General features: G+C 32.5%; 9 protein-coding genes across 9 annotated transcripts; 7 read left to right on the plus strand and 2 right to left on the minus strand.

The window, feature by feature from the left end:
* Window positions 1-80: 80 nt before the first annotated feature.
* On the plus strand, window positions 81-1,286 carry BN7_2284 (alkene reductase; the record flags this gene model as incomplete). The annotated part of the gene is made up of 1 exon (XM_011277095.1): window positions 81-1,286. The coding sequence occupies one exon, from the start codon at window positions 81-83 to the stop codon at window positions 1,284-1,286; it is 1,206 nt and encodes a 401-aa protein (XP_011275397.1).
* A 745-nt stretch (window positions 1,287-2,031) lies between these two features.
* Window positions 2,032-3,459, plus strand: BN7_2285 (UNC93-like protein MFSD11; the record flags this gene model as incomplete). The annotated part of the gene is made up of 1 exon (XM_011277096.1): window positions 2,032-3,459. One exon carries the CDS (start codon window positions 2,032-2,034, stop codon window positions 3,457-3,459), a length of 1,428 nt encoding a protein of 475 aa, XP_011275398.1.
* A 130-nt stretch (window positions 3,460-3,589) lies between these two features.
* On the minus strand, window positions 3,590-4,357 carry RIB7 (2,5-diamino-6-(ribosylamino)-4(3H)-pyrimidinone 5'-phosphate reductase; the record flags this gene model as incomplete). The annotated part of the gene is made up of 1 exon (XM_011277097.1): window positions 3,590-4,357. One exon carries the CDS (start codon window positions 4,355-4,357, stop codon window positions 3,590-3,592), a length of 768 nt encoding a protein of 255 aa, XP_011275399.1.
* A 560-nt stretch (window positions 4,358-4,917) lies between these two features.
* Window positions 4,918-5,763, minus strand: SPP381 (U4/U6-U5 snRNP complex subunit SPP381; the record flags this gene model as incomplete). The annotated part of the gene is made up of 1 exon (XM_011277098.1): window positions 4,918-5,763. The coding sequence occupies one exon, from the start codon at window positions 5,761-5,763 to the stop codon at window positions 4,918-4,920; it is 846 nt and encodes a 281-aa protein (XP_011275400.1).
* A 222-nt stretch (window positions 5,764-5,985) lies between these two features.
* On the plus strand, window positions 5,986-7,596 carry ATG42 (carboxypeptidase C; the record flags this gene model as incomplete). Its single annotated transcript, XM_011277099.1, has 1 exon — window positions 5,986-7,596. One exon carries the CDS (start codon window positions 5,986-5,988, stop codon window positions 7,594-7,596), a length of 1,611 nt encoding a protein of 536 aa, XP_011275401.1.
* Window positions 7,597-8,570: 974 nt separating this feature from the next.
* On the plus strand, window positions 8,571-9,902 carry BN7_2289 (S8 family peptidase; the record flags this gene model as incomplete). The annotated part of the gene is made up of 1 exon (XM_011277100.1): window positions 8,571-9,902. The coding sequence occupies one exon, from the start codon at window positions 8,571-8,573 to the stop codon at window positions 9,900-9,902; it is 1,332 nt and encodes a 443-aa protein (XP_011275402.1).
* An 816-nt stretch (window positions 9,903-10,718) lies between these two features.
* On the plus strand, window positions 10,719-12,038 carry BN7_2290 (S8 family peptidase; the record flags this gene model as incomplete). Its single annotated transcript, XM_011277101.1, has 1 exon — window positions 10,719-12,038. One exon carries the CDS (start codon window positions 10,719-10,721, stop codon window positions 12,036-12,038), a length of 1,320 nt encoding a protein of 439 aa, XP_011275403.1.
* A 1,165-nt stretch (window positions 12,039-13,203) lies between these two features.
* BN7_2291 (S8 family peptidase) lies at window positions 13,204-14,505 on the plus strand (the record flags this gene model as incomplete). The annotated part of the gene is made up of 1 exon (XM_011277102.1): window positions 13,204-14,505. The coding sequence occupies one exon, from the start codon at window positions 13,204-13,206 to the stop codon at window positions 14,503-14,505; it is 1,302 nt and encodes a 433-aa protein (XP_011275404.1).
* Window positions 14,506-15,876: 1,371 nt separating this feature from the next.
* On the plus strand, window positions 15,877-17,226 carry BN7_2292 (S8 family peptidase; the record flags this gene model as incomplete). Its single annotated transcript, XM_011277103.1, has 1 exon — window positions 15,877-17,226. The coding sequence occupies one exon, from the start codon at window positions 15,877-15,879 to the stop codon at window positions 17,224-17,226; it is 1,350 nt and encodes a 449-aa protein (XP_011275405.1).
* Between the last annotated feature and the right edge of the window lie 6 nt (window positions 17,227-17,232).

Raw genomic sequence — 17,232 nt, forward strand, 5'->3', positions numbered from 1 at the left:
AAACTATATAAGTTGTGACAATATCCCCCTTCTCAACTCAAGATTCAAGGGGTATTAAAACCAACAAAACAATAACAATCATGACAAGACCAGAATTTGATGATAAAATCAACCCAGTATCATTAAAAGATACAAACCTTTTCAAACCATTCAAATTAGGCAACTTAGACCTAAAACATCGTTTAGTGTTAGCACCATTGACAAGATTAAGAGCTGATCCTGATACTTTTGTCCCAAATGTTGAATTAAGTACTGAGTATTATAGTCAAAGATCCCAAACACCTGGAAGTTTGCTCATCACAGAAGCTACTATATACTCATATGAAGCTGGGGGTTATTTTGATGGTAAACCAGGGATTTGGAACCAGGAACAAATTGAAGCATGGTCAAAAATCTTTGATAAAATTCATTCAAATGGTTCTTTTGTTATCCAACAGTTATTTCATTTAGGTAGACAAGCTATTCCTGATAAAGTTGCTGAAAAGGGGATTACTTATAGAGCTCCAACTTCTGGAATTTATATCAATGATGGTTCATATCCTTATGAAGAAAAAGCTAAAGAGTTTAATACACCTTTGACCGAGTTCACTACTGCTGAAGTTGAAGAGGAAGTTAAAAAATTTGTTCAAGGTGGTATAAACAGTATCAAGGCAGGTGCTGATGGTGTTCAAATCCATGCTGCTAATGGATACTTATTAAATCAATTCCTAGACCAAGAGACCAATAAAAGAACTGATAAATATGGTGGTTCTTTAGAAAATAGATCAAGATTTGTCTTGGAAATTGTTGATGGATTAATCGAAGCTATTGGTGCTGAAAAAGTCTCTGTAAGATTATCACCATGGTCCCAATATGGTGATTTTAAAGGTATCCAAAAAGATCCTGAATTATTAGCACAATATGCACATATCGTTGGTGAATTAGAGAAAAGAAGATTAGATGGTAAAAGTATTCAGTTCATTGATCTTGTTGAACCAAGAATCCATGGTAATAAAGTTAATGAAGAGTCTGGTGTTTCAAAAGATAGTCATGGTAATAGATTCATTTATGATATTTGGAAAGGACCAATTGTTAGAGCTGGTAATTATATTCAAGAGGTTGAAACTTTGAAAAAAGATGTTGATCATGATGATAGAACATTGATTGCAGTGGGAAGACATTTTGTTTCAAATCCTGATTTAGTGGAAAGATTAGAAAAGGGATATCCTTTGACAAAGTATGATCGTGATACTTTTTATACTAGTGGTGAAACTGGTTATACTGATTATCCAAATTATTCAGCTTGATAGAGTCATACAAAAAGTATACCAGAATTTAGGTCACTATTCTTGTACTTGGGACTAGATTAGTTATATACCATATTATAATACGTTAGAATGAATGTATCAATGTATTACGTTAACTAACGCAACAATGGACGTAGGAAGTCGGAGCCCCTCCACACTTCACTATACCTGTGTAAAGAATTTAAAGCCATAATTGTGACATGTACCTTAAATTATCGGCCCACTCACCAATTGGGAGTTGAGTTGATCGGTGTTTTTAATTAAGCTTATTTTATGCCCAGTGGCTTGAACCTCCATTGATTATACCGTTGATAAGATAGCCTTTGACACAGGAATCACGGAACTTTAGGAACATCAAGACCCAATGACACCTTGGATCAGAAACAAAATGGAAGGCAACAACACAGTACTAAACGATCTAGTATTCAATAGTAATTCAACTCCGAGTTATGGCTGAATTTGATTGTGGCTTACCACGAAAGATTTTCAACGCAATTATTATGAAAACTTATCAAACTACATCCATTATTTAAAGATTTAAAGACAACGTCGAACGGAGTAGAAACAATCCCCCTTTTAGATGTTCAATCATGACTGTTGCTCGATTGCATTGAAAGATTCCGTGATCTGTGGATACCCACACAACTTATCAACGGTTTATCATATAAAGGATAGATCATCACCATGTTTAATCAATCAAAATGATAGCATATAGACACACACTAGATAAGCAACACATACAAAGATGAGCGCTTTCACAAAACTCAAGCATTACACAAGGAGATCCCTTTTCCAAGCATTCATCCTAGGTATGCTATCATTCACACAACCAGGTATTTGGACAGCATTAAATATCATGGGTGCAGGTGGTTTAATCACAACTACAACTGCAAATGTTGCAAATTCAGTTTTATTTGCAGTTATGACTATAACATCCCCATTCTTTGCTGTATTGGCAAATAAAATTGGTTTGAAATGGTCCCTTGTTATTGGTGTTATTGGTTATGTTCCATATTCTGCTGGATTATATCTTAATAGTAAAAATGGTGCTCAATGGCTTGTTATGTTGGGGGCTGTTACTTGTGGATTTTCTGCTAGTTTATTTTGGGTTGCTGAAGGTACAGCAGCTGTCCTGTATCCTTCAAATAATGAAAGAGGGTTATTTATTGGTATTTGGCAATTTATAAATAAATTTGGGTTAGTTATTGGTGGTGCTATTGTTCTTGCATTAAATATTCATACTTCTACAAAAGGTGGTGTTAGTTTAAATACTTATGCTGCTTTTATTGCGATTCAATGTGCTGGTATCCTGTTTGTTTGGTTTTTTGTTAAACCTGAAAAAGTTATACGTGATGATGGAACTTCAGCAAGATCAAACATTGGTAATGAATCTATAAAGGATCGTTTTAAGAAATTAGGTCAAGTTTTCAAGAAGAAAGAAGTCTGGTTATTAGCTCCTTTATCATTAGCAAATATGTGGTTTATGACATGGCAAGGGAATTATATTACTACGTATTTTTCAGTTAGATCTCGTTCTTTAAATACTTTAGTAACTGCATTTGTTCAAATGTTTGCAGATATAATTGTGGGGTTATTATTAGATACTAAATATTTTTCTGTGGAAACCAAGAAAAGATGGTCATGGCATATTATTAGTTTCTTGATGACTATGTATTTCGTTTATTCAATTATTATTCAATCCATTTATGATAAAAATCCAGTTAGTGGATTAGATTGGACAGAATCTGGTTTTGGTAGAGGATTCATACCATTTGTTTTATTTAAATTATTCGCTGAAGCATTAAATAATTGGATGTATTGGATTATAGGGACAATGAATTATCATTCAACAGAATTAACTTATGTTGTTTCTATAATTCGTGGTCTTGAATCAAATGGTGAAATGTGGGCGTTTGTTATTGGTGCAGTTAATCCAAATTTAATGGTTTCGTTAGCTGTTAGTGCTGGTGTTTTTTGGTTAACTGTACCTCCTGTAACTTATCTTGTTCATTTTGTTGCTGATGATGTTGCTGCTAAGAATATTGAACGTAATAAGGTATTAGATGAAGAATTTAAGGATAAAGTTGATGGAATTGAAGGAAGTTTAGGGAATGATAGTGTTCAATCTGATGAAGTTGAGGTTGAAGAAAGTCTAGTTACTGAAAAGAAATAGATATTTTATATCAATTATGAATTGAAATAAATTACGTTAGAATAATTAATTACATTTTTTGAGCCTTTTCGAAATTTACTTACAATACAGTAGAACTTACTTCATCAATCTTCATAATCATTAAGTAAAATCAATCAATTAAATTAGCACACATAACTGTATCTTGTACACCTTTCCACCAATGAACATTTCTTAACTTGACTCCTTGTGGCGGACTAACTTCAACCCCTTGATCACCAAGGAAACATGGACCAATCGTTATGATTAAACTATCAACAATTCCTTGACTATTAAGTAATTGATTAATTATCTTAGCACCACCTTCAACCATTATTGAATCAATACCATTAATTTTCAAAGTTAAAAAAATATCTTCCCATTTTAATTTATTATTTGAATCTAAATTTAATGGTATTACTTTCCCACCTAATTTCTCCAAGAATTCAATCTTATCTTGGACTTTTTCTTCAATACCTGCTGCAACAATAATCCATGGTTCTAAACTTTCACCTTTCATAACTAATTCTTGTAATTTTGAACCTTTAAAATCCCATCTAAACAATGGATCCACTATAATTGGTCTTGGTGTATGTTGATTCCCATTTTCTTTAAATCTACAATTCAATCCTGGATCATCAGCAAGTGCAGTTCCTGAACCTATTAAAATTCCATCATGATGTGATCTTAAATAATGTGTCATTGTCTTGGTTTCTAAATGTGATATTGTGGTACGTTCACCCTTTTTAGCAGCTATTCTGGAATCTAATGATTGGGCATATGTAAGTGTTATGAATGGTTTACAATTTAATAATCTTGGAATGAAAGGTGCAAGAAATTCTGGTAAGTCTTTTGGTAAAGGTATTAATGAACTTGATGGTTTAGGTAATGGTGATGACATTATGTTTGTGGTATGTGATGAATATTAATAGTTGAACTTAAGCCAATTGACTAGCTGTTGATGATATGATTATAGGAAAAGGTAAGGAGAATGAATGAATTGGATATTCTGATTGCTTTATATGTCTTAAAGTTTGACACAATAATGAAAAAATCGTTATTACTTCTAGATTTTTTCTTTCCACAGTACCGGGTATTAAAAAAAAAACATTCAGCCTTTGATTTTTTAGCTGGGAAGAAAGCTAGAAAGTTGAATTTTGTATGAGATTAGTAGATTATTGATTAGGACTATCGAATTGATCCCATTGAGTTTTATTGCAGTCATTCTTTGGGTTACAACTAGCTCAAATCAATATATTCGATCTCTTTTTATGTCTTTTCAATGGTTCTTTATTGTTCCAAGGATCCTGTCGTAATTGATATACATGACGTCATTCCAATAGTAGATATATAAATAGATGAAAGAATCACTTTTCTACGAATTATATCTTTTAATCAGTTCAACTTGTACTATTAGATAAGAGATCGAGTGAAGCTACAGAATAATCACTATCAAATTGTTCATTTATGTGCCTTGGGATCATATTTTTGTGGTAATAAAGTCTTATCATATTTTTCATTCTCTTCACCAAGATCTCTTTTCAACAATGCTTCATCTCTGAAAAATGCACCTTTAACTTTTTGTTTATCCTCTTTACCTCTTTGTTCTTGTTCTTTCTTGTTTTCTTCATATTCTTTTAATCTTTCTTCTTCGGTTCTTAATCTTCTATTCTCTAATTCTTCATACTCGTCTTGTTCTTTCTCTAATTTGGCACGATCTCTTTCTTCTCGTGTTAATTGTCTTAATTCCCATTGTTTCCTTTCTAATTCAGGATCTAAATCATCAGTATCATCTATACCACCAAGGTTTATCTCTGATTCTTTTTCTTTCTTACGTTGTTCTATATCTTGATTTATATGAGCTTCTATAGTTTTCAATGTTCGTTCATTATCTTTTGTTGATTTATCTTGATTTGATGTTTGTTTTATTGCTTGTGATCTTTTGGATTTGGATATGAATACAGGTTTTAATAATTTTGGTTCATCATCACTTGAATCTGAATCTGAGTCTGAATCTGATTCTGATTCCTCATCACTTTCTTCACTAGATTCTTCTGATTCCTGTTTCTTTTCAATACCAGCACTCTCCCTTATACTATTATCTTCACCAACATTCACATTCTCCACTGACTTTGTTTCTCTGGGTACTTCTTTTTCAATTGGCCTTATATTAATACTCGTCTTTATATTCTTCTGTTGATGTTGAACTGGCTCTTCACCAACCACTTCTTCCACTTCCTCCTCACTACTGGACTCATCATACTCTTCGCCAACTGGCTTCCCTGTGAAATGTCTCTTCACAGCCATTCTTTTCTGCCTAAATTTCCACTTTCTGTCTAAATTTCTGCTTATTTTTATGTCAAAATCTTGTTAATCAAAAAATTTCGCCCGTATATTTTTTTAATTAACCACCCGCGAATTTTGTTTTTCTTGCTCCACTGATAACAAAATTTATTGTTTTAATCTTTTACTTTTGCCTCCCTTTTCAATTAAGACAACTTGAGAAAGCAAAAGGTCAATTGGTATACAATGAGGTTAATTCCAACTGCTGCTTTGGTCACCAGTGCTCTCGCTGTGTCTCTGAATATCCCATTCATCAATTATGAAATCAATTTACCCCAATTATCTCTACAACTGTCAGAATTGAGTCAAATTTGGGGTGGTTCATCACAAGATCAATCAAATGAAATAATCGAAGCAGATGTTGAAGATGCTTTGTATGAAATCTTGAAAACTCATAGTAGTAATGAAATTGAACAAAAATTCAAAGAATTTGATTCCAAAATCCCAAGTTCACCAAGGGCAAAATTACAAAATATTAAACAATTGGATTCTTCAAAATATGAATTTATAACTAATTCTAAATATCCTGAACATCAATTAAGAATAAATAAAGCTGACCCAAAGAAATTAGGTATTGATACTGTTAATCAAACTAGTGGTTATTTAGATTTCGGTGATAAACATTTTTTTTATTATTTCTTTGAAGCTAGAAATAATCCAGAAACTGCACCAACTTTATTATGGTTAAATGGAGGACCTGGTTGTTCTTCAATGACTGGGTTATTCTTTGAATTGGGTCCATCTTCATTAGGACCAGATTTAAAACCTATTTATAATCCATATTCATGGAATAATAATGCAAATGTGATTTTCCTAGAACAACCAATTGGTGTTGGTTTTTCTTATGGTGATGCAAAAATTTCAACAAGTTATGCTGCTGCAAAAGATGTTTTTGTATTTTTAGAATTATTTTTCCAAAAATTCCCACAATTTGTTACAAATCAATTTCATATAGCTGGTGAATCTTATGCAGGACATTATATTCCAGCTATTGCTTCAGAAATTGTTAATCATGCTGATCGTTCATTCCAATTGACTTCTGTTTTGATTGGTAATGGTATTACTGATTCATTAATTCAAGATGCTTATTATCAACCAATGGCTTGTGGTCTTGGTGGATTTAAAAAAGTTTTAAGTGATGAAGCTTGTGATCAAATGAATAAAGATTATCCAAAATGTAAGAAATTAGTGGAAGCTTGTTATAATTTACAAAATGCATTTGCTTGTGTCCCTGCAACTATATATTGTTCAAGTAAATTATTATCACCGTTTGAAAAAACAGGATTAAATTTCTATGATATTAGAGGTCCATGTGAAACTGACGCTGATTTATGTTATAACGGTATGGGTTATATTGAACAATATTTAAACAAACCTGAAGTTCAGGAAGCTTTAGGAGCCGAAGTTCAAGATTTTAAAGGTTGTGATGATGATGTTTTTTCAAGTTTTGCATTAACAGGTGATGAATCTAAACCATTCCAAGGATTTGTTAAAGAATTATTAGATCAAGATATCCCAGTATTAATCTATGCAGGTGATAAAGATTATATTTGTAATTGGTTAGGAAATCGTGCTTGGGCTGATGGATTAGATTGGAAACATGGTGAAAAATTTGCTGAAAAGACATTAAAACCTTGGATTGTTAATGGTACTGAATCTGGTCAAGTTAAAAGTTATGGAAATTTTACATTTTTAAGAATCTATGATGCAGGTCATATGGTTCCTTATAATCAACCTGAAGTTTCTTTAGATTTTGTTAATAATTGGTTAAAAGGTGATTATTCACTTGGTTATTAAAGTCAAAGATCTCAAACTGTGGTGCTTTATGATTAAATAATTAATATATATGATACAATGATATGATAGGCATAATTTCTCGGTTAATTAATGGGTTACATACATATCCCCATGTCTAATGGATTATATTGACAGCTTTTACAGGCCTAGGCCTTAGATCACTAGTGGCTTTAGTAGTTACTACACATAAACGTACCATAGTAATTGACTGTCGATCTTTGAATGTGATATTCAATCATACGTTGAACCTAAATCAATGAGTATTTACCTATAATTATGAAGGAAAGTTAAACAACTCAAAGTTAATTACACACTTTGATTATGCACTTGTTACGGGTCTTATTCATGTAAAGTGTACATGATACATTTTCCAAGTGCTTGATAGCAACAATACGATAGGAGATAATAAGGAGAGGGATATGAAATAATGGTAAATTTTTGAGATCTCCTTCATTGGTAGTTCCTTCTGGTTGAAGAAGTCTAATTAGATCTCATACCTTGTCTCTCTTATGTTCAAAAACTTTCAAATACTTTCAGAAAAGGGCAGTGGACCAGCACCTGAAATCCCGTAGAAACTTGAAAAAGTAATCCACAATTACCAAATGGAGTTTCTCGTTAATGATTTACAAACATCAACAAGTTGAACAAAAGCAACAAAACAGCTGCTAAAATTACGTAAAGTACAGAAGATCTTCAGTATAATAAGAAACGTCGCGTCTCTTAACAAATTTCTCGAGGTTTTGTTTGATTTCAGGTAAACAAATCTTTATGAAATTTTGACTGGGAAGTTGAAAGTTGGAACAAGACCAGGTTTACGGATGTTTGCATTGGTAAAGTATGGTTACAATTTGAAGATCCATATTCTACTGGTTAATGGATCTTTATATAAATGACAAGATCTCGCTCTTGAATCTTGATGTACTGTTATTATATTTATGTCTCATCAACTGTGAAGTTTCTTAGATATACCCATAATGAAGATCTCACTTAAATATTTAGCTTTCTTCATTCAAGCTGCTTTAGCTTCATCTTCTTATATTGTTCAAATTAAAAGTGAATCAACTTTTGAAGATTACTTACAACAATCAATAACTCAATTATTAGGTATTAAACCATCAAATGATTCTTCAAAAATTGAAATTGGTGATTTTAAAGCATTCGTTGCAGATTTTGAAGAATCTTTATTAGATAAGTTAAAAGGTGATGCTTCTGTTCATAATGTTTATCCAAATGCTGAAATCTCAATCTTTGATTCACAACCATCAAACTCAAATTTACAAAAAAGATATAGACAAGTTCTTGAACCTGAATCTGAATCAACAAAATCCAAATCAAGTTTCTCCAAAAGAGATGGTGTCACCACACAATCTAATGCTCCAAGACATTTAGCAAGAATTTCATCAAGAGAAGGTATTTATAACAAACAAGAACCTTTTGAATATAAATATAAAGAAACTGGTGATGGTATTACTGTTTATGTTTTAGATTCTGGTGTTGCTACTTTAAATTCAGAATTTGAAGGAAGAGCTAAATTTGGTTATAATGCTGTTTTTGGCGAATTAAATGGTGATTATAATGGTCATGGTACCAACGTTGCAGGTCTTGTTGGTTCCAAAACTTATGGTGTTGCTAAAGATGCTAGTATTATTGATGTTAAAGTTTTAAATGGTCAAGGTAGAGGTTCTACTGAAGGTATTTTGAAAGGTATTGAATGGGCTAATAATAATAGAAAAAAGAATAATATTAAAGGTATTGCTAATTTATCACTTGGTGGTGGTTATGTTGATGCTTTAAATGAAGCTGTTAATGCAGCTTACAAAGATGGTTTACCAGTTGTTGTTGCTTCTGGGAATTCTAATATTGATACTAAAAATACTTCACCTGGTTCTGCAGAGAATGTAATCACAGTTGGTGCTTTAGATGATCATACTGATACTATTGCCATTTATTCTAATTGGGGACCAGATGTTGATATTTTCGCTCCAGGTGCTTATGTTGAATCAGCTAGTAATAACATCTTTGCATCTTCAGGTGGTCAATGGTTTGGTACTTCCGAATCATCTCCAATTGTTGCAGGTGTTGCAGCTCAATTATTGGAAAGTGGTGTTACTGTTGGTAACTTGAAAGATGAATTGATTAAATTATCAACAAAGAATGCTATTTCTCAACAAACATATGATAATAATAAAGATTATGCAAATACTGTTAATAGAAACTTATACAATGGTGTTGAAGATACTGCTGATAAGATTGATAATCCATCTACTGAACAACAAGATGATTCATTACGTCAATATATTGAATAAGTATGAACAATAAATAATTGATAAAGAAACATAATTATAATGTATGAATATTTTAGGAAGAGAATTGTAGTTACTGTATCTTATAATGTAAGTAAACGTGATGGAAAGCAGCCAAAAATCAACATATCTGTGCAGGGATAAAGGATGATGAGGTATCCAAGAACATAAGGAATGGGTTATGTCTGAGATATGAAGTGGGTAACATGAATAGAGAAAGACTTTAGCTTAAATTCATGTACTTTTGGATACTTTCAAAGCCTATATGCTATACTTTTTCCATCACTACCCTCAAACCTCAAACCTCAAATCCTCATCAACTCTGCATCATTATGGTGTGATTTCTCTGTGAACCTGTTCCACAACTACACCAAATATCAATCAGCTTAAGCACCTAGTACAGCAAACCCTATAAGAACCAGTATCGAAATATCACCATTGCCTTCCCATTTAGGCAAAATTGAGATATAAAGATCCAACCATTATACGGTTATTGGTGGTTTCATCTTAAAACAAGGATCGCGAATCGTGTATAACGTTTTTTCCGATGATTATATTACTCTTTTTTCAGGCTTTTATACCTGGTTTGTAAAGGAATGGTTGGGAATTGGGAACTAAGGATGTTGAGTTGTTTCCATGGTTGTTATACGAGTACAATATGTATGAATTTGTGATATGAATGTACCAGGTGCTTGAAATCTAAATGCTGATCCTGGCTACTATGAAATCTATATAAGTATGAAAGATGGCCCATAATTATATCTCAGATCTCATTCAAGATGAAGCAAGATTATAAGATCTATAGGGGTTTCAAAGATAATGATGTGGATACCTATTACAGTATTAGCACTGGTTGCACAAACTATATTGGCACATTCATCATATGTTGTCCAATTGAGCAATAATACATCATTTGAAGATTATTTAAAAAATTCTATTGCTCAGACATTAAATATTAAACCAAGTGATGATAATAAAATTGAAATTGGTGATTTCAAGGCTTTCATTACCTCATTTGATGATAAATTAGTTGATCAATTGAAAAATCATGATCTTGTTAGTAATGTTTTCCCAAATATTACACTTGGTACTCAAGGTGTTAAATTAGATGATATTGAACCAGTAAGAAGATATAGAAAAGTTTTACAAAAAGAACCAGAACATGTTTCTACGTTCAGTAAACGTGATGGTGTTACAACCCAACAAAATGCACCAAGACATTTAGCTAGATTATCATCTCGTGAGGGTATTTTCAATAAGAAATCTCCATTTGAATATAAATATGATTATACAGGGAAAGGTATTACTGCTTATGTTTTGGATTCAGGTGTTGCTATTTTAAATCCAGATTTCCAAGGAAGAGCTAAACATGGTGGTAATTTTGCATTTTTAGGTATCAATGGTGATTTTTATGGTCATGGTACAAATGTTGCTGGTATCATTGGATCTAAAACTTATGGTGTGGCAAAAGAAGTTGATATCATTGATGTTAAAATTGCAGGCTTACTAGATGGTGGTTCAACTGAATCAGTTTTAAAAGGTATTGAATGGGCAAACAATGATAGAAAACAAAAAGGTGTTAAAGCTGTTGCCAATTTATCTTTAGGTACTGAAAAAACTCAAGTTCTAGATGAAGCTGTCAATGCTGCTTATAAAGATGGTCTTGTTATGGTTGTTGCTGCTGGTAATGCAAACATTGATGCTAAAGATGTTAGTCCAGCTTCAGCTCAAGATGCTATTACAGTTGGAGCTTTGGATGATAAAACTGATACTATTGCAATTTTTTCAAATTATGGTCCAGATGTTGATATTTTCGCTTCAGGTGTTGCAGTTGAATCATTATGTAACATTTTGTTCTTCCCACCAACTCAATGGTATGGTACTTCACAAGCTACTCCTGTTGTTTCTGGTCTTGTTGCTATCTTATTGGAAAAAGGCGTCGCTAAAGAAGACATTAAGAGTGAATTGATTAAATTGGCTACTAAAAATGCCATTTCTCAAGAAACTTTTGATCATAATTCAAATTATACACAAACTGTTAATAGAGTTGTTAATAATGGAGTGATTAGCTTGAATGATAAAGTTTCAAATCCTTCAACTCTTGAACAAGATCAAAGCTTGAAGAAGTTTATTGGGTGAGCTAATAGTCAACCCATGTTAGCTGATATTGTGTTTTTTAACTGGTTATTCTACTCATACTACACTATTATATGTACTATTACAACTTGATTGGTTTTTTTTGTTACCTAATGAGGTTTTGAGGTCCTATGATTTTTAATATAATAATACTTCATGCATTGATTATACTGTAGATACCATTGAAAAAAAAACCCCTGTTCTGGTCATATCTGGACTATAGTGGTGTCTTTTAATATGAAGCTCTGGGTATAGTGTGGAATCAGCTGAACTTGGTGCTATCCTATGGTAGAGAGAGGTTCCGCAGTACTTGAACTAAATTATGCACTGTCGTTTAACTTTCAATACAAGTAATTCTACTTATACTCAAATAGAACCACAGTGGAATCGAAGTCACAGTTTCAAGAATCTTATCCGTGATATGGAATCTGAGTCAGGGATATATTGTAACCAAATGGTAGTTAAGTCTAGTATATCAAGATATGGTGGTCGACTCTGGTTGACTCTGATTAAGCAGACTAGCGTCAACACTTTTGCGGTTTACATTGACATATTATATAACGCACAGATACTTAATCAAGATTAATAGATGTAGCGATGTAGCCCTATCTTTCAACTTTTCAAACCTATTTCAGCTGAATCCAAGTGAAATGATTGGTTTATAGCCATGTTGATCCGGGGAAATAAAACTTTAGCTATTGCATAATTTAAAGCCCATACATGACGTGATTTACATAACAAGACACAACTCCATATCAACGAATATGTGTTTGACTGGTTTAAAACTGAGGTTTTAACACACTATACTTTAGCCAAAAAACTGTGTATTATTTTTATCTACAGCAATAGGCTACAAAATGTCGGTTTATGTTGAATAATAGCATCGGTCTGTTCAAATTTCAGGTTATCTTTGTTCGTGATGAATCTTTGCACGAATACATATGATTAATCGGAAATTTACTACGTCGTACCACTCATTTGGTATTTCAGGCTTCGATGCATACTACAGTACAAATGTTTGCTTTATCAGAAGTTAAAACTTTCAAGTTTGAAAGATGTTTATGATGAGCTTTCAAATCTGTGTATATAAAGTATGGTATATCTTCACAATGAATAAGATTTACCAGATCTTGTCTTAGACCCAAAACACTTACACAGTACAGACACTATGTGGATTCCAGTCGCTTCTTTATTATTAATTGTTCAAGCTGTCTTAGCTTCTTCTCCATTCATTATTCAATTAGATGGCTCTACCACTTTTGAAAATTTCTTAAACCAAGCTATTGCTAGTGTTCTTTCAACTAAACCAGATAATAATAATACCATTGAGATTGGTGATTTCAAAGCATTCGTTGCAGATTTTGATGAAGGTTTATTAGGGAAACTTCATGCAGATCCAATCATCAAGAACATTTTCCCTGATGTTCAAATCAACGTTTTTGATTCAATAGGTCCTCATTTACGTAAAAGATCAACATTAGAACCATACACTGAACCAAATTTTGTTAAAAGAAATAATGATATTACTACACAACAAGATGCACCAAGACATTTAGCAAGATTATCTCAAAGAGAAGGTATCTTTAATGAAACTGGTTCATTAGAATATAACTATGATGGTGATGGATCTGGTGTTACTGCTTATGTCCTAGATACTGGTGTTGCTATTGATAATCCAGATTTTGGAGGTAGAGCTAGTTATGGTGCAAATTTCAACACACAAGAAGGTGAAGGTGATGTTAATGGTCATGGAACAAACGTTGCAGGTATTATTGGCTCAAAGACTTATGGTGTTGCTAAAAATGTCAAAATTGTTGATGTTAAAGTTCTTGGTGATCAACCATCAAGTCCTTTATCTGGTATTTTGAAAGGTCTTGAATGGGCCAATAATGATCGTAAAAAGAAAGGTATCAAAGCTGTTGCCAATTTATCTTTGAATTCTTTGAAAAATGATGCTTTCAATCAAGCTGCTGATGCTGCTTTCAAAGATGGATTGGTTGTTTTAACTGCTGCTGGTAACTCTGCAAAGAATACAGAATTATACAGTCCAAGTTCTGCAGACTCACCAATTGTTGTTGGTGCATTAGATGATCAAACTGATACCATTGCTATCTATTCAAATTGGGGTCCAAGAGTTGATATCTTTGCTTCTGGTGCTGATGTTAAATCTTTAAGTAACAAATATCCAAATGGTTATAGTGAATACTATGGTACATCTCAAGCTACACCAGTTGTTGCAGGTCAAGCTGCTATCTTATTACAACAAGGTACATCTGTTGGTGATATTAAGAGTGAATTGATCAAATTATCAACTAAGAATGCTATTTCTCAAGAAACTTATGATAATAATTCAAACTATACACAAACTGTTAATAGAGTTGTCTATAACGGTATTGAAAATTCACCAGATAAGATTTCCAACCCATCCCACTTGAAACAAGACCAATCATTACGTAAATACTTGGAATAGGTTCAAAACTTTCATAGATACAATTTAAATACCCCTTTACACTTCTTTACAATTCTTTATAATTCGTTAGAAACAATATAAATTAGTTCTTTGATTATCAAGTCTATTTGTAAACCCGAACACCATAAATTCAACATTTATATCATTGAGCAAATGAACCAAAACATTTTTATATTTTCATTCAGAAATGTGTTTCAGAAACAAGATCATATGAATCATACTAGAATTACCTGTATTAAATGGAGATCAGAACATACAGATACCAATCAAGAACTAGACTAAATGTGTATTGATAACCCAAGGATGAAAAATATTATTGGGTCAAATGAGCTTAGACAAAAATTCTATCCATGTTCAATGGAATTAAATAGTACTTTAACGGTACTGGTTCTGAATTCGGACTACATTTGATTTAAAAAATAGTTTCTATTGGATACTTATTCTTGATGCTTTACTTTCCAGATTTAACTGATGGTATTTGAAGCTTTACATTGTATCAGTTGGGATTTTTTCATGATTAAAGGCACAAGATGATTCAACATCGGTTTATTAAATAAGAATCTGTGCATAAGAACACGCTAAAATTCAAATCTGGACATGTTAATTACTCTGAAGGGAAATGGTTTTACCAAAAGCCGACAGGAAGAATTACGTTTGATGAAGAATGAGGACAGGCTTACATGATGCTCATCTGCTTAAATTATAGGTGATCAATGATCATAAAGGTGCTCTGTTTTAGCAGCTTTTGTTGAATGTTTATTGAAAAACCGAGATCTTATGGTCTTCACAGCTCTGGACCTTTGGGTACTGAAGGACTGCGTTGGTAATGTTTTGTTTTTTGAGATCTCAAAGGAGTTCACCTTATACAGACCTCACAATTTACCCATTTTTGAAGTGGAAAATGAAGTCAGAATAAAGCCTAAGGACTTGTAATTGGAACCCAAACTATACTTATCATATCAGGTAGACAGTATATGATGTTTTCAGAGAAAATTTCGGTGATTGTTGAAAGGTGATGTGGCCGTATATGAGCGGAACAACTAAGGATTTTCAAGTATTATGCTGAATTACTACATTAAAGATGCCCTGAATAATTAAAGTGACATATATTAATTAATAATTTTCAGGGGGATGCATGCTCAACGTTATATAGGGGAATGATATTTCGATTAATATTGGAATGTCATAAGAATTAAAAGTCCAGAACTTGATAAGTTGCTTTAGGATGATGGTACATTTTTGAAAGAAAAGTCTATAAAAGGAGCTTATATTCTTCATCAAACTATCAGTTGTTCTCTATTTCAATTCATCATCAAACACATATACTCCTTTATTTCACATTAACAGTCACTCCTTTATTTCCAACTAACAATGTGGATCCCAATTTGTCAACTTTTATTAATTGCTCAAGCTGTTTCAGCAGCTTCTTCATCATTTATTGTTCAATTACAAGGTGATAAATCATTTGATGATTATCTACAAGAATCAATTGCTGATCTTTTAGGTTTAAAATCAGATTCTACTAAGAATAAGATCGAGATTGGTAGTTTCAAAGCTTTTGTTTCTGATTTTGAAGATGATTTATTAAGTAAATTAAAAGCTGATCCTTTTGTTAATGATATTTTCCCAAATACTGATATCACTTTATTTGCGCCTGTTCCAGAAACTGTTGAGGACGCTACTCCTGGATCTAAAAATCCTGTTAAAAGATCAGTTCTTTCACCAAATGCACAACGTGACTCAACATTTGCTAAAAGAGATGGTGTTACTACTCAATCAAATGCTCCAAGACATTTAGCTAGATTATCTTCGCGTGAAGGAATCTTTAATAAAGATGGTCCATTTGAATATAAATACAGGGAAACTGGTAAAGGTGTTACTGCTTATGTTCTTGACACAGGTATTGCTATTGATCAAGATGATTTTGAAGGTAGAGCATCTCATGGTGCAAACTTTGTTAATGGTGAATCTGATGGTGATAACAATGGTCATGGTACAAACGTTGCTGGCATCGTTGGCTCCAAAACTTATGGTGTTGCTAAAGATGTTCAACTTGTTGACATTAAAGTTCTTGGTTCAAATGGTCAAGGTTCATTGGAATCAATCTTGAAAGGTATTGAATGGGCTAATAATGATCGTAAGTCAAAAAACTTAACAGCTGTTGCTAATTTATCACTTGGTTCTCCAAAATATGAAGCCTTAAATCAAGCTGTTGATGCTGCTTACGAAGATGGATTATCAGTTGTTGTTGCTGTTGGTAATGCTGATAAAGATACTGAAGGGTTTTCACCAGCTACTTCTAAAAATGCAATTGCTGTTGGTGCTTTAGATGATCAAACTGATACTATTGCCTGTTTCTCAAATTGGGGTTCAAGAGTTGATATTTTTGCTTCAGGTGCTGGTGTCGTCTCTGTTAGTAACAATGGTAATCCAAATCTTAACAAATGGTATGGTACTTCTCAAGCATCTCCTATTGTTGCTGGGTTAGCTGCTACTTTATTAGAAAAAGGTGTTCCTAAAGATCAAATCAAAAATGAAATCATCAAGATGTCAACTAAAGATGCGATCTCTAAGAAAACTTATGATGAAAATTCAAATTACAAAACTACAGTTAATAAAGTTGTTTATAATGGTATTGAAAACACTTTTGATACGATTAATGCTTCATCAACTTTATCTCAAGACCAATCATTGAGAAAGTATATCGAAGAAAACTATTAGTGATAT

Source organism: Wickerhamomyces ciferrii, contig 00051, assembly GCF_000313485.1.
Source record: "Wickerhamomyces ciferrii WGS project CAIF00000000 data, strain NRRL Y-1031 F-60-10, contig 00051, whole genome shotgun sequence".
Lineage (NCBI taxonomy): Eukaryota > Fungi > Ascomycota > Saccharomycetes > Phaffomycetales > Wickerhamomycetaceae > Hansenula > Hansenula ciferrii.